We start from the raw sequence: 15,610 nt of genomic DNA on the forward strand, positions 1-15,610 counted from the left end.
AAGCTCAGGGTGAGCCAAAAATGTCTTCCTCCTGATTGACCAATCCAGGTTTTAGGTCTTTCTCAGTTGATGGGGGCCTCCAAATGGTTCACATTTGTGCTGTTATTGGTCCTCTTTGAAAACAAAGGACAAACAGCAATCTGTATAGCACCCCACTATCCACCCCCACCTCTGGAAATGGAGAAATAGCTAGTACCTTTAGTTCTAGGGGTAGCCCTGTGAGTCACAACTCCTAACTTTGTAGCTCATGGGCCCCCACTATTATGGTTCACATTAAGAATCAGCCAGTAGACTCAGTTCTTAGAAAGGCCTTTATTCAAATGGAACAGAAATAACAGTAGTTACAAAACATTTCCTGAAAATCCTAGAGTGCACAATCCCACAAATACATGTAGAGTATGGAGAGTGGGACAGAGTGGGCACAAGCTTAAAGTATAATTGTAGTGAGTCACATGAGGAAGGAGACACCATGTTATTAAGACGATTCTATAACAGCAAGGTCTCAATGACTTTTCCCTCTGTAGTCTTTGTGATATTCACTGTGGGGTGTGCCTTTGGTGATGGATGGGTCACTCTCTTGCTAGGTTGTGTTGACTGCTCATGGGCTTAGATGGGTAACTTGACTGGCTTTGCTATTGCAGGGTACCACATCTCTGCTAGATGGTCTGTCTCTTGGAGACCCCAGCCTGCTCTTAAACAAGCAGCTGCAGCTTGGACACCTCCAGCCTCAGGCTCAGGTGGGTGCTACTTACTGTACTTTTTCAGAAATGGCAGAGAAGTTTAACCTAAGATTAGCAGAAGCCTCTCCAGGTCTACTCTCTCAAAGCTTTGACTCTGAGGCTTGCTACCTCCCAGGCAAGAGGTTAGAGAGGTATATCATCTCCTGTCTAACAATCCTTCCCTCAGGCCAATTCCTTCAGTCAGTTGGGGGATGCTGGTGTTTGCCCTTAGCTCTCAAAGAGGATTGTGTCATCAGGGAGGTGATGCCATGATATGCAAGTGAATTGTATTTGAATGAGTGAGGGCTGTGCAAAGTCACCAGTCTCACTTTCTCCTCCAGAGTCATCTGGGTCCAGTGGCAAGATATTAGATCAGGATGACTGGAGATGGTCCAGGATGCAGTGGGGGACCTTGGTCTTTTCAAGTTAAGGTCTTTAACTGGTGTCACTTTGACTGAGTGTGAGGGAAGTGATTTCATAATTGAGACAAGAGACCTCTGACTATACAGGTACAAGTAGATGTTTTTAGTGCTTGAGACTGGAAGGGCCCTACCCTTGCTCATGAGCACCCTGTGGTGGTTTGTCAAAGAACACACTGACAAATGAGCCCCTTTAAATACCATTCCCAAAGGTATCTAGGCTTCCCTTTGCTGTGAAAATAGGAGACAAGAAAACAAACAAACAAACAAATAAATAAATAGGGGTGGGGAGATCATTTTCTCACAGGCACATAAAGCTTCTTGAAGGTAGGATTGTAGGGGGGCAGCTAGGTGGCAGCTAGGTGGTGCAGCAAATAGAGCACCTGCCCTGGGGTCAGGAGGACCTGAGTTCAAATTTGACCTCAGACAGTTGACACACTTACTAGCTGTGTGACCTTGGGCAAGTCACTTCCCCCCCTCAAAAAAAAAGGTAAGATTTTAGCTGAGACTTGAAGCCAAAAAATCTAGGAAATGGGAGAGAATTTCAGAAGGCATAGGCATCGAGATCAGCCAGTGAAATTTCCTGGAATTGGGAAATGGAGTGTTTTATGGGATAAACTGGAAGGTATTTGAACATAAGCCATTCCTGATCCCCTTTATTTCTAATGCCTTTGCTCTTCACTATCTTCAATTTATACCATGTACAGCATTGTACATAGTTTTCTGTATGCTGTCTTCCCGTTAGGCCATGAACTCCTCAAAAGCGGGACCTGTGTTGACCTTTGTCTACCTAGCTCTCAGGACAGTGCCTGACATGTAGTAGGTGCTTAAAGTTTATTGACTGACTGGTCAGAGCATAGACCTTGAGAACCCAGCATCAACTCTATATCACAATGGAATTTTAGTGTTGGACTTTTGTGAAGTCACTTTAGACAATACTGTAAAATGTTTCAGAACATCCAGATTAAGAAAAAGCCATTAGTTTTGACAATTAGATTATTGGTGAAACATTTATTAAGAACTTACTCTATGCTAATGACTTTGTAGAGTGATATGATTAGAAGTTAGGTTCCAAGGGGTTTGTTGAAAGGAAAATTTGGGTTTTAACGGGGAAAACCTGACTAAAGAGGCAATATTCAGGACAAAGAGAATTGAAAGGAGTTTGTTATAAGTATGTGAACGTAGTAACACATTGGCAGGCTGTTCTCTGGAGATGGGAGATGGCATCTGCAAAAGAGGTTGGGTCCGTGCATCTCAGTTCCTTCTCAAGGTAGCTAGAACGACAATTTGCAGGTAGGATTACATAGCAAAGAGCAGAGGATTGGGGGACACCTCTCTCCAACGCTGATTGACAAGCAGGTCCAGGAACAATGAGTCACTGAGTCAGCCTAACTCTATAGGCTGGGATGAGTAGGTGGTAAAGTAGAGGTGACGGCAGACATAGACTATTCCTTTAGAAGTTTGGCAATGAAGGAGAGAATAGATATAGGACAATAGCTTTAGGGAATAGGATTGAGGGAAGATTTTTCTTTAGGATAGGGAAGACGTCATTGTTATGGATGGGCTCAATTTTCTCAGCAATTTAGGAGGTGAGATCTGAGAGATGAAGATGGGGGAGGGAGGGGACAGAAGAGATCTTGGCACATAGTGGGAGCTTAATCAACGTTTATTGAAGATGATACAGAAGGGCTCAAATTTAGAGAGCTGGAGATAGGGGCTGGAGAGGGGGATTTGGAACAACGGCTGTGGGGAAACGTAATCAGAGATGATTAAAAAGGAGGCCTGCTATACAGGACAGACAACTAGAAGGGATAAGGACTCTCCCGGGCCCAGCACACAGTAGGCACTTAATCAGTGCTTGTGGACTGACAGACGGACGGATCCCGAAGGCGCTCTCTAAGCGGCGGCGAAGCAGCGCCTCTCCGTGGTTCCTCTAGGCTCCGAGAGTCGCGGCCACCTAGGAGCACTTCCGGGTTGTCGGCCGGCGGCGTCTCGTCGTCATGGAAACGGCCGGCTCTCGGGCGGCGGCGTGGACGCGCGCTCCCGGAAGTACTTGTCCGTTGCCATAGGGAGGGCTGGAGGGCGGGGGGTAGGAAAGATGGCGGCTGTGCAGGTGGCCGGGGCGCCGCTGTGCGGTGCCCGGGAGCCGCCGCCGGGCCCCGGGAGCGGATTCCGCCGCCTGTCGGCCCGCCTGGGCTCGCTGCGCCCCGCGGACAGCAGCTCCGCCCGCACCGAGATCCACCTGCTGTTCGACCAGCTCATCTCCGAGAACTACAGCGAGGGCGGCGGGAGCGTCACGGCCGAGGTAGAGGCGGGGCGGCTGGAGATGCCGGGCGCGGCCTGGGAGGCGGGAGAGCGGCCCCGGCCCCCTCCCATCACTCCCCGAGCCTCCCGACGCCTCGCATCCGTTGCGACGGTTTCCTGTCGTGTCTCCTTAGAAACCGCCCCAACGTCGATCCCAACGGTCCTGCTGGTCCCCAGTGCCTAGTGCCGAGCCCACCTAAGCGGGCGGGCACCTCCTGGCACGTCACCCCCGTGGGACCCCACAGCCGGGGTCACTCCCCTCCCCGGTTTTACAGACGGGGAAGCAGAGGACCGGGGACGCAAGAGTGATTCCCTCCACTGTCCCCGAGCTGGTTTGGGATTCGAACCCGGGTCTCAACTGACTTCCAAGCGTCCCACGGACATTTTCTATTAGGCTGCGATTGCTGCCGTGCATACAGAGGTCATAGCTAAAATGGACCTCAGGGACCCTCCAGTCCAGCCCCCCTCCCCCTTTACAAATGAGTAAACTGAGTCTCCTGGCCGCCTTCAGTCCCAGCTGAAATCCTTTCTTATAAGGGAGACACCGCGCCCCTCCCCCCCCCAATTTGATTATTCCCCATTTATCCTTCTCTTAACTTACGTTGTCCCTCCTGCTAGACTGCGGGCGGGGACTGTCTTCTGTCTCTTTGTTCCACCCTCCCCCGCCCCAGGCCCCTGCGCATAGTAGGTGCTTAATAGATTTTTGTTCACCGACTGACTGTTGGAGGCCCCAGGAGGTTATTTTAAGGGGCTTGTCCAGGAATCCACCCTCCCCTCCAGAACCGAGTTCTTCCCCCTTTATCGGGTCCCTCCATTCTGGCCTTCCACTGTAAGCGCAAGGCCGAGCTTTGCTTATTTCCTTGACTTTTGTAGCCGGGGTGCAAGCTTTTCTGTTATCTCAGTTCATCATCCATTTATTAAACAGCTGCTGTGTGCGGAGCTCTGTGCTGATGCGGAGAAAAGTGCAGAGTTTAGTCCCTGTGCTCCTGCAACTTGTGGTCTGGTGGGGGATGGGACAAGAAGCCCGTTCTTCCTTTGGTGGGGGACCTGGGTACATGGAAATGCTCAGATCGCTAATGTCTAGTTACAGTATCACCAGAGGGTTATTTTGTCTGATGGGAGTCTGGGGTCGGAAATCGAAGAATCACAGAATGTTAACTTTGGGATGAGCCTTAGGCACCTTTGGACCAGGGATTCTTGTAGTCCATGAATCCTCAGTACATCTGGGCCTAAATTTCCAGGGTCTGTGAACTTGAATGGGAGAGAAAAATTATATCCTTATTTCAGTATAACTGGTTTCCTTTGTATCTTATGAATATTATTTTATGCAGTTAAAAACATTATTCTCCAGACTTCCCAAGGGGTCCATGACTCCTTTGTGTCAAGAACTAGCTTGTGAGCTAGACAAACCCCTAGTTTGTGTGTCTGTGTGTATACATATGTGTATGTTCACATGTAGGTATGTATGTATATATAGTATATATGGATATATGGATCTATAAATATGTATTATACAGCATACACTTACACATATGTGTGCCCACATACATTCATACATACGTACATATGTTCACACCAACTAGCAGGAGCTCCAACCTAAGCTGCCCTCCCCCAGCCTTGGTGTCATGCGTGTTCTTTCTGCCCTGCTGTGTTTCGTGCTATTACTTTTTCCTTCTCTATATTATTGTACGTCCCCCTTCCCCCATTGCCCTTTGCTCATCCTTTACTTTTTCCCATTTTGGGGAAGCTTGGATTTGCTTTATGTGTTGGGGGCTTGAATTGGACAAAAAGGTATTCTTTACTTTTGTGTTTATTATTATTTTCATTCTTTTGGTAGGATGTCAGTGCCTTACTGGTCCAGGCCTGTCGATTAGTCCATCTTAATCAGGAACATCTAGTCAGCAAAGTTTCTCAGCTTATTCACCATCTGCTTAACAGATTGCAGGTAAGAGCACCCCCCGGGGCTTGAATTTGGGGAAGAGGAAAAGTCAGGGACCCATCAATGATTTTGTGGGTGTGGCATCTCCTGGTAGTGGCTCATGCCAAGCAAGTCTATCACTTAGGAGGTAGATCTCCAAGAGCTTGGTGAAGCTCAGAGTAACCGCAGACTTGTCTGTGGTGACGTCACAAGTAAGCATCGAAAGCAGGATTTGGACCCTTCTTCTCCCTGATTACAACATCTGCCCTTGGGTCACTACATCAGATTTCTCTCACTGACCCAGAAAAGTCCACAAAGAATTATCTGAAATATTGATTTCTTCTCTACCTCTTGTCATCGTTGGCTGCTGTGGGTTTGTTTGGTTTCTGTGGGGGGAAGGAGTGTGGCTAATTTGGATCCAGGAGACAGTGTGCAATAGAGGGTAGAACATCTGGCACAGAGTCAGGAGGTCTGGGTTCAGATTCTCTCTCAGACACTGGTGGCTGTTGGACCTTAGGCAAGGTCTCTGTGCCTCAATTTCCTCCACTGTTAAAGGAGGAGGTTAGACTTGATGACTTCTGCAGTTCCTTCCAGCTCTAAATCTATGAGCTACAAAAACTGTGTGACCACTTCAAATGCTTTTATTTTTCCTACTAGGTTAAAAAAGGATTTATTTTATCCCACCTGTCTTTTCCCAGCCCATATGATATCATGGCTTTCCTCTTTTCCCCAGTATCTTTCACAAATTGCTAAATCTGTTTAATACATTTTAATGCAGAGTGCAGTGCCAGTAAGGCTATCATTAAATGAGATGATTCTGAAAGGTCTTCTCAAAACGAATTGTGCTTGACATTCATCCAAGGATGGTTTTTGTCTGTACGTGAGCATGTAAGGCTGTTGCCTGAAAGGGTAAACTCTGGTCTAATTAGATTGTGTGAATTAAGAGTTTCTTGGATTGGGCACTAGACATGTAATTTGACTGGCAAAGGGAGCTCCTGGGTGTGGAAAGTCCCTCTCCCAATGCAGGTTGGCACCTTCTAGTCTCAGGGCTTGGGAGTTGCCCCTCTCTGTGCTCATTTCCTCATGAGTAAAACGGGCAGGATAAGAGGACCTACCTCACAGGGTTGTTGTAAAGAGGACCCACCTCACAGAGTTGTTGTAGTGATCGAATGAGTTAACAGCTGTGAAGGGCTTCACCAAACTTGAAGGCTCTAGAAATGCCAGCTGCTGCCTTGGAGTGCTGAGATGTGAATGACTTTGTCTACAGTTGCATGGCCTAGGCATGTCACATGTGGGACTTAAACCCAAGTCTTGCCCACTCCAAGGCTGGCTCTCTCCTCACTACACCCACCTCTGATTTTAATACTGATGGGAAGCTGCAGCAGGCAGTGTCTGCAGGGCGTCCCCAGAGCCTAAGGCTTTGGGGACATCCTCTGTCATTGGTTTGACTCATTGCTGCTGTCTGGGCCATCATATCTGTAGCCCTGGTCAATTGAAAAGGATGCCCGATGTTCCTTGGCACTTAGCATCTAACCCATGCATTTTAAGGCAGAGCTAGCTTATACTTTGTCTCTTATTCAGTCAAAATCATTTCAATGAATTCACAGGTCTGGTCCAAAAATATTTTTGATTGAACACATGTATTGGCAACTGCCGTGTCCTGTGAGCTGTGTCAGATGCTAGAGTCAAGTGGGGTAGACATGGTGAGATCTGTACAGGAATGCTGTAGTACAAGATACAGAATGATTTAAAAACATAGGAAAAATCAGAGTGACCCAAGAGATTCAAGGAGTGTGGGATCCTGTCCAGCTGGGGCATCACAATGCCATGATGAGAGCCTCCCTCCTCCACCCCCAGGGAGGATGGGATGTCCCAAGGGTAATGGATAGGTAGATAATGGTGAAGAAAAGGCTTGTTAGAGATGAGTGGTGAGGCCTCTAATGAGTGCCAGGCTAAGGGAGATGCTAGAAGAGAGGGGCTCAAAGCTTGGCGGCATTAAGAAGGATGGATTAGAGAGGAGATGCCAGAAGCGAGGAGGCAAGCTCCAAGGCAGCTGGGTGTCTCCGGGGACTAGTGGGTGGTAGGAGCAGAAAGGAGGAGACACAGGTGCAAGAGATGCTCTGAAGGAAGTACCTCATTTCAGGAGTGTCTAAGTCTCACAGAATTGTCAGCCCCGTTGAGTCAGGACTGTGTGTCAGATTGCTTTGGTGTGGCCCTTGGCCTGGTATTATGCTTATCATATGCTGAAGACTTGTTCACGGCTGTTTGAATGAATATCTTCTCTAGACCTAGAAATTGAACTGAGAATATTCATTGAACATGCTTGGGATGTGTGTGTGTAGAGCTGCGCGCGCACACACACACACACACACACGTATGTATGCGGGTGAGTGCAGTTAACGTTATGCTTTTAGAATGGAAATATTTTTCAGAGTTGGCTGTGTCTGTCTTTTTCCTCTCTGGTGGCAGGTGATTGTTGCTGAGCAGAATCTAGATTTCCTTTTGGCCTACACAATCTCTGCTTTTCAACAATGTAGTTCCTGGACACACATGGAAATTCTTCAGGCCTTGTCTGCTCTGGTTTACTACAACGGCCCCAAATGTCAGAAGGTACTTTGTATTCCTTTTCTTCTTCACAGTGGCAAGAGGGAAGGAGGAAATTCTTCCTGCGCTTGCCCCTCCCTTCTCCACAGTTCTTGACCATTCTGTAGAAATCATAGAGAGGATTTGTAGCCTCACTGCCCAAGGGCCGTCTGTAGCTCTAATGAGTTAGAGTTGTAGGTTGTAGTAAAATATTTTTGAAAATCAAGCATTTGAAAACAAGGCAACCAAAGTTTAGAAACCATTTGAGGCCGTCTTGGCCTCGTGACGTTGCCTGGTGTTGTAAGAACCTTGGTCAAGGTATGAGTACTTCCACATTGCATGTGCTGGCCCTAGTCTGGTCCGTGGCTTAGGGCAAATCATGGAGCTTCCCTGCTTATCCACAAGCCTCCCTGCAGCTGCCGATGTGGCCAGAGAACTTCTGCTAGAACCTCTGTCCTGACCGTCTGAGCCCTTTGTGTCTTTAGTGGGCCTGCAGGCTGCATCTGGGATTTCTTGGCTAGTTCATGTGTAAGATGCACATAGCAGGGGCCCTGCCGTGCTTAATTGTCTTTTTGTACAGCCCACCCATGCTTTCCTCTCACCCAAGGAGAAAGAGAAAGAAAGAGGGTTTTGTCTAACATAGAACGTTCCCTGATCCGTTCTCTTGGGCCATTTCTGGCTTTTGTATTTGTTCTAGTACCTTCCAGACTTGCTTGGGGAGACTGGAATCTTGGTGAAGCTGAGCAATCCCAGCCAGTCAGACCCTGACCTCAGCAGAGCTGCAGTGCACTGTATGGCCAACATATGTCTCAGGTACGTGGGCCAAATACTGCGTAGGGCTGGGGCCATTTGTGGGGAGCAGAACCTCTCTGAAGTTAGGGGTGGTTTAAGAAATTAAGCAACACTTGGAGTTTCCTGCATAGTTATGGAGTCTGTGAAGTTCCCTAACAGGGTACAGGTCATATGAGACTGCAGTAAATTTATAAATTTATAAGGAAATATTTTTTGAAAGTATCATAACGTAGAAAGTCAGTCACCAATCCACCTTCCCCCTAGGAAGTACCCAGTTAGTAAAGAAATAATAGAAAGCCATAGCCTTTTCTATTTGACTGGCCTAAAATTGAATTATTTTTAAGTCTGGAAAGGATGTGTCGTTAGGTATTTGGGACTCCTCTGTCAATCTTTAGCATCTATTATAGCCACTTTTCTTCCTTTTTAAAAATGTATGTCCCAAGTGCTCAGTTTAAAATGATTTGATAAACTCATTCTATGGTCCCACAGAACAAAGCAAAGAATAGTAACCTGCGGTGACTCAGGTTGTCCTGCCCATGTGCCATCCAGTTTTTCATTGGATCAAGTATCTGCCATGGGCAGGGTCCTGGACTTGTGACTGTAGGTACCCTTCCTGGCTAGCCATGAGATTACAACCTGCCCACTTGGCTTCCCTGCTCTTTGTTTTCCTCATCTCCAAACTGAGGGGATTGGACCAGATCGGTGTTCTCAGCCTTTTGGCAGTCTGGGGAAACCTGTGATCTCCTTCACTAGAGAATGCTTTTAAAAAATGAAAGGAAATGCTAAATTTTAGGGAAAGATTAGTAAAAATCAAGATGTAGCTTTTTTCCTACTCAAGTTCCTGAACCTTGATATCTGTCCATGGAACCCCTCCCCCCGGATAAGAACTCCCACACTACAAGATCTGTCAGGTCCTCCCTGTGCTTCTGTAATGCAGATAAGTATACAATGTAGTTCCTGCCTATTCTAGACCTTGGGGCTTATGGTCTGACTAAGGATGATGAAATGTAAATGTGCAAAAAGTGAAATAAAATGAGACTGATTAATACTTCAAAATAGCAGCCAGATGGGTTTACACGATTGCCCATAGTGATCCACATAGTGGATCCACATAGTGATCCACAGCAGCTGTGACTGTAGATTGTTCCCTGGAATTGGGGATGGGGCGCAGGATGTGTGAGGGGACCCCAAGAGAGTCTGAGGGTAGTTCTGAGGAGACCCCCTCCAAACTTGGTGAAAGGGGCCTCTGCGGAGAGCAGAGGTTGGAGTTTGATCCTGGGTTTCCACCAGTGGGGAAGCGGGAGATGCCTGTCATTCCCCTGGACCAGGGGTGAGGAACCTGTGACCTCCAGGCTGCACATAGCCCTCTAGGTCCTCGGGTGTGGCCTTTGGACTGAATCCAGACTTCACTGAACAAAGGCAAAGGTACACACTTGAGGACCTAGAGGGCCACATGTGGCCTTGAGGCCGCAGGTTCTCCACTCCTGTGGCCGGGACCCTTTGGCTTGTCTTCTTTCCCCTTACAACTGAAAACTACTGTCAGTAGTAGTTCACTAGTTGGGACTGTAAAACCTTCCTCCCTCCTATAGATTCTCTGACCCCTCCCCTGCACTGGCCCTGCGGTGTGCCCGCTGTGGTGTGCCTGCTGTGGTGTGCCTGCTGCTCAGTGGAGAGCTTTGTGAACTAGCTGGCGGCCTCCTCCTCCTCCTCCTCCTCCTCTGTGGGTTGGAGATGGGTCGTGCTCAGTGCTGTTTTCTAAGCTCAGCTCAGAGTGTGTGGACTTTGAATTGCCTCCTTTGCTTGTGTTTTAGTGTCCCAGGACAGCCATACTTGGATGAACCTTACCGAAATGTCTGCTTTCAAACTTTCTTAACTATTTTACAGTCTTCCAAAGTGTCTGGTATGGACGATATCACATTTTGCATGGTAGGTAGGAACCTAGTTCCACAATACCTCACTTATGCTGTAAGTTACTGTTGTATGTGAAACACACAGCTGCACAATGCAGGAATGGGGCAGAGGAGTCCAGTTGGCTTGTTTAAGGTGCTGCTGTATTTGAGTTAAAGTTCTAACATTGAAAAGTTTAAATTGCGTAATTTGAGCTTGAAAAAGTGTAGGAGAACTTGGGCTGCTCAGCAGCACCTGGGACTGTTCTTCTGGATGGAAGTTTCCTGAATAACAGATGTTAACGTCAAGTGCTTGAATTGTGCCATTGTCTACTGAGGTGTCAGTGTTTGCTATCTAAACACACACACACATATACACATTTGCACTCACATTTACACACATATATAAACATAACCCACATACACTGAACACACACACATATATATATTTGCACTCACATTTACACACATGCACTCATACATAAATATAACACACACACACAGACACACAGACACACACACACACAGATACAGACACACACACACACACACACACACACACACACACACACACACACACACGGAATCCTATGCTTTTGACTTCAAAGGTGCCTAGCAAGAACTCTTTCCCCCTGACTCTGGGAGAACGTCTACTGCTTTTCACCTCTGTCACCCCCATGCTCATAGCTGTTGCAGCTGCAACCAGCAGTCTCCTCTCTGTACTCCTTTCTTCTCAACTTTTACAAAGAAGGTTGGCCATTTAGAGAGAGCGCCAGCCAATCTGAGGGCTCCTTTCCTTTTGCTTAGTGAATTCAGTTCAGTAAACATTTACTAACTGCCTGATCTGCTAGTCACCTGATCAGTCACAGTATATGGCATGTGTCTTAATAATACTTCATATTCATTTAACGCTTTAGAGTTTACAAAGTGTTTTCATGTACATTATTTCACTTGATCCTCAAAACAGCCTGCTTAGGTAAGAAGGACAAGTGGTATTATTCCCATTTTAGAGAAAAGAAGACTGAGGGTCAGAGGAATTTGGTGCACTGCCCAAGAACTCATGCCTAGGGAGTGGTACTTCCAGGACTAGAACCCAGACCTCGGCATTCTTAGTGCAGTGCTCCTTGGACTCTACACAGTCATCATTTTTTTTTTTAACATTTCCAGGTCTGTGGTTGTCCTCAGCAGCTTTGTTATTGCTTGCTGCTCTTGGGCTGCTGGCAGAGATGTCTTTTTACAAACTCTCTACTTTGGTGCAGTTGTGAATGCTTGAGGGTTCTGGAGGCCTGGTGTCCAGATGGCTTAAGGTTTGACTGTCCCTGTAACTTAAGTCTCCTTTTCCTCCAGCTGTTACAAAATGCACTGAAAGGTCTCCAGTCCCTTCTGAATGGGGGTAAGATGAAGCTCACACAGACTGAGCAGCTCGGGTCTCTTCTGGCTGTATTAAAGGTAAGCCTGTGTTACTTACTTCCTTTTTCTCATGGCTAGGATCTTTACCATCTTAACTTTAAGTGGTGTTAGGAGCCTTTTGCCCATTGATGATCAGCCAACCCACACAGCACAATAGACGTCGAAGTCGGGGGACTTACAACTACTCTTAAGGACCTTTTGAAAGAGCAGTTGGAAATGTTCAACTTCCTAGGAATGCCACACTTGATTAAATACAATGTATCTTTTTTAAAAAAAATCTCTCAGATGCATATTTAGTGATTATAACATTTTGGAGCTGGGGAAAGGAGAAAGTGGCAAATACTTAATTTTAGAAAACTTGCTTCCCATCTTTATTTTATTAACAACAAAAAAAGGTTGCCTCATTTATGTATTTAGAGTTGAATTGTGTCATTTTTCTTTTTTCTGTTTTTTTTTTCTTTTTAATATTTAGAAATATATGTTTCACGGGCTTCCTGGATTGAACATAGAGATGCCTGCAGTTTTATACCCGGCTCCTCTTCCTCAGTATGATGGGCGATCACCTGTCAGACAGGAGCCAATGGAAATGAACCCTTCAAAACCAATAGTGGTATAGTTACAGTTTATGAGATTAGAATTTAGATTTATTTTGTAAAATATGTTGTCCATAAACATTTTCTATTGTTTTTATCCTTCTTACCTGAGAAGAGCCATCCTGAACAAGCAGTTGTTTACTCACTGTGTGTTTTTAGTATAATCAGTTTAAAGAGAAGAGTTTAGGTGGGTCACTTGGGGGTTGGGCACTTCTCAAGGGTGCATTGTAGCACCAGTGTGCTCTTCTTTTCAAGTTGGGCATCCTGAGAATGCTGCCAAGACTGCAGCTTTCTGGCCATGAACCTTTTGTCCCCTGCCTCCACAGCACCGCCACATCCCCCCTCACCTTCCCTTCCCTCTTGAGGCCCCCCCCCACCCACCCACCCAGGACCTCCTCTTTGCTGTCCAACCCTGTCCTCAGTATCTTCTGTCAAAACTGGTGCATGAGCATATGCCCCGGGCTGTGATTGTTGATTGTTTAAAAAGCAGTCCTTCCTACTGAGACCTCCAACTTGCTGTACCTTATTTAGGTAGTTATTTTATTACTCACAGTTGTTTCTAGTGAGTGTCAGGACAGTTGGGAACATGGTTTTGGTTTTTTTTGGGGGGGGGGGTTTGCATAGAAGTTGGTATCTGTGACATAATAGGAGCTTCTAGAAAAAGGAGATTTGGGATCTAGGAGATGGGGATGAGTGAAGCATGGGCTGCAGAGTGGGGTGGCATGTGCAGGAGCGTCAGGCTGCAAGTGATGCTCTGGAAGAAACTCCTCACGGGCTCACCAGGCATTCAGTGCCGAGGAGGAAGAGTAGGCAGGTTTTGGTAGGAGATGTCAGATGTTTTCATTGGTTCTGTACCATCAGAATAAAAGGAAGAAGGCAAAAGGCAAACAAAAGAAAGGCCATCAAGGAGAGGAACTGAAAGAACCCAATGGGGAGATTGGAGCAGGTGCTGCCAGTGCCCTGGGCAAGCTGACACTCCACGAAGGGAGCGCCGTGGGCTCTGCTTACCTGAGCACCCCGAGCGGGGCTCCCGAGGGGAGCAGCCCCACGGCCCGAGACCGAGCCTCTTCCTGTCTCAGCTCTTCCCCATGGAAGAGGGTTAGCAGCAGCGAATCGGACTATTCGGATGCCGAGGGTGGCCTGCAGAGTAAAATGAGGTGGGCACTGCGTTTCAGTATCTCAAACTTAGTTCTGAAATGCCAGGGCTTGTGCTAGCTTATTAATTAATTAGACTTCTTTGTGTAGTTGAGCTTTGGGGTTTATTTAAAAGCAGAGTTCCGAACATGTCTCATTCGATCTCATTAGAAGGAGCCCATTTCGGGTGACGGCTGTTCTTGTGCATTTCATTAAAGCCTCTCGTCTCTTTTTGTTCAAGATCTTACCAAGCCAAAGTCCGCCAGGGAGCTTTAGCTTGCTTCCTCTCCACGATAAAATCAATAGAAAAGAAAGTTCTCTATGGCTATTGGTCTGCTTTTGTTCCGGATATACCCGGCATAGGAAGCCCACAGTCTGTGTCCTTGATGACGATTTCATTAAAAGATCCCTCTCCAAAGGTAAGAGGACTTTGTTATTAACCTCTTAAAATTTTATTAAATCTCATTCTTTTTTTCCTCTGGCCCAGTCGAGTTAATTTAAATACAGAGCTCTCATTGATTGCTGACCTGAGAATCATTCTTCTGGCTTCTAAAGGAAACAGGAAGTGGGTTCACATGGCTGGAGGGTAGTGCAGGAACTTGGTCTCTGGGACTTCAGAAGCACCCATCCTGCCAGGGGAGGAGCAGTCACAGACTGATCCTGGAGACTTGCAGTGATGTAGCCTTTCTGAGTCAGGCTAAATTCTAGCCAACATTTGTAGTCCTTTAAGGTTTGCGGAGAACTTTACAAACACAACTTCGTTTGACTTTCACCACAAGCCTGTAAGGTTAGTCCTGTTTTAATCATCTCTCATTTGGAGACAGACAGAGGTTAAGTGATTCTTGCCAAGGGTCACACAGCTCGGAAGTATCTAAGGTGGCATTGAAACCCAGGTTTTCCTGACTCTACTCACTGTACCATCCCATCTTTCTAAAGTGGCGCCATGCCTCTGTTCCTCCTCTTGACAAAAACTTTGTGGGCCAAGGCTAGCTGCCACAAAGGGAAGGCATTGACTGTGACTCACTGTGAGTGATGCAATGCTGACCTCTGTTTGGATATGCTCACTGCCTTCTGGAAAGAAGCTGTGTAGCAATAGGAAGGGAACAGCTTGTTTCACAGTAGTGATGTTTACTAAGCGGCAAATAAGCCCTAGTGTGGGCCAGGCTCTGGGTGAAACAGCCTTGCCCTTGAGAAACTTAGATCCTAATCACCTTGTAAGCAGTTTATGCCCCCATTAATTGGGCTCATTCGAGTTATGATTTGTCTCTGAAGATTTACTCTTTTAATATGGCGATATATATTCAGGAGTAGAGATGTTGCTGTATAATAAATAGTTTGCTGGGCTTGGAGTCATAAAGACCAAGTTCAAATCCGTCCTCTGACTTTTAGTAGCTGGGCAACCTCAGGTTAGCATTTAATCAGATTTCATGACAATCCCTTGGATTATCCGGTAAGACATAGAGGGGCTGCTGCTTTGAGGTTACTATGCTGACAAAATTACGGCCCCCTTGTGTGTTCACTTACATGTATGTATAATAGATATAAAACCATTCCTTCCTTGAGTGTTCATTGTTTTTAAAAGGAAATCCTATGATAATTCATCAAAAGACCTTCAAATGTATGGAATAGAGGTTAAAATAGCAGGGGATGGTACCCTTATAATTATACTCATCTGTGACAATCCCTTCAGAAGTAGTTTCAGATTTTGAAGTGAAGTATAAAAGTCATATATCTCTTACAAGGTAAAGTAACAGAAATACTTTAGTTGTAATATATCGTTTTGTTTGGATCAGTTAACTTGGGTGGAAGATAGAAAATGAACATGGAAGCAAATCTTAAATAGAAGCACCTC

General features: G+C 46.3%; 1 protein-coding gene across 1 annotated transcript; it reads left to right on the forward strand.

Moving 5' to 3' along the window:
* Nucleotides 1–3,232: 3,232 nt before the first annotated feature.
* On the forward strand, nt 3,233–14,177 carry HEATR6 (HEAT repeat containing 6; the record flags this gene model as incomplete). The annotated part of the gene is given in 9 exon segments (XM_036767500.1): nt 3,233–3,443; nt 5,280–5,387; nt 7,830–7,970; nt 8,641–8,756; nt 10,547–10,661; nt 11,969–12,070; nt 12,504–12,641; nt 13,486–13,781; nt 14,000–14,177. Coding segments are annotated over 9 exon segments (1,401 nt in total), but the record flags the coding sequence as incomplete, so codon positions are not given.
* Nucleotides 14,178–15,610: the final 1,433 nt, after the last annotated feature.

Source organism: Trichosurus vulpecula, chromosome 7 (genome assembly GCF_011100635.1).
Source record: "Trichosurus vulpecula isolate mTriVul1 chromosome 7, mTriVul1.pri, whole genome shotgun sequence".
NCBI lineage: Eukaryota > Metazoa > Chordata > Mammalia > Diprotodontia > Phalangeridae > Trichosurus > Trichosurus vulpecula.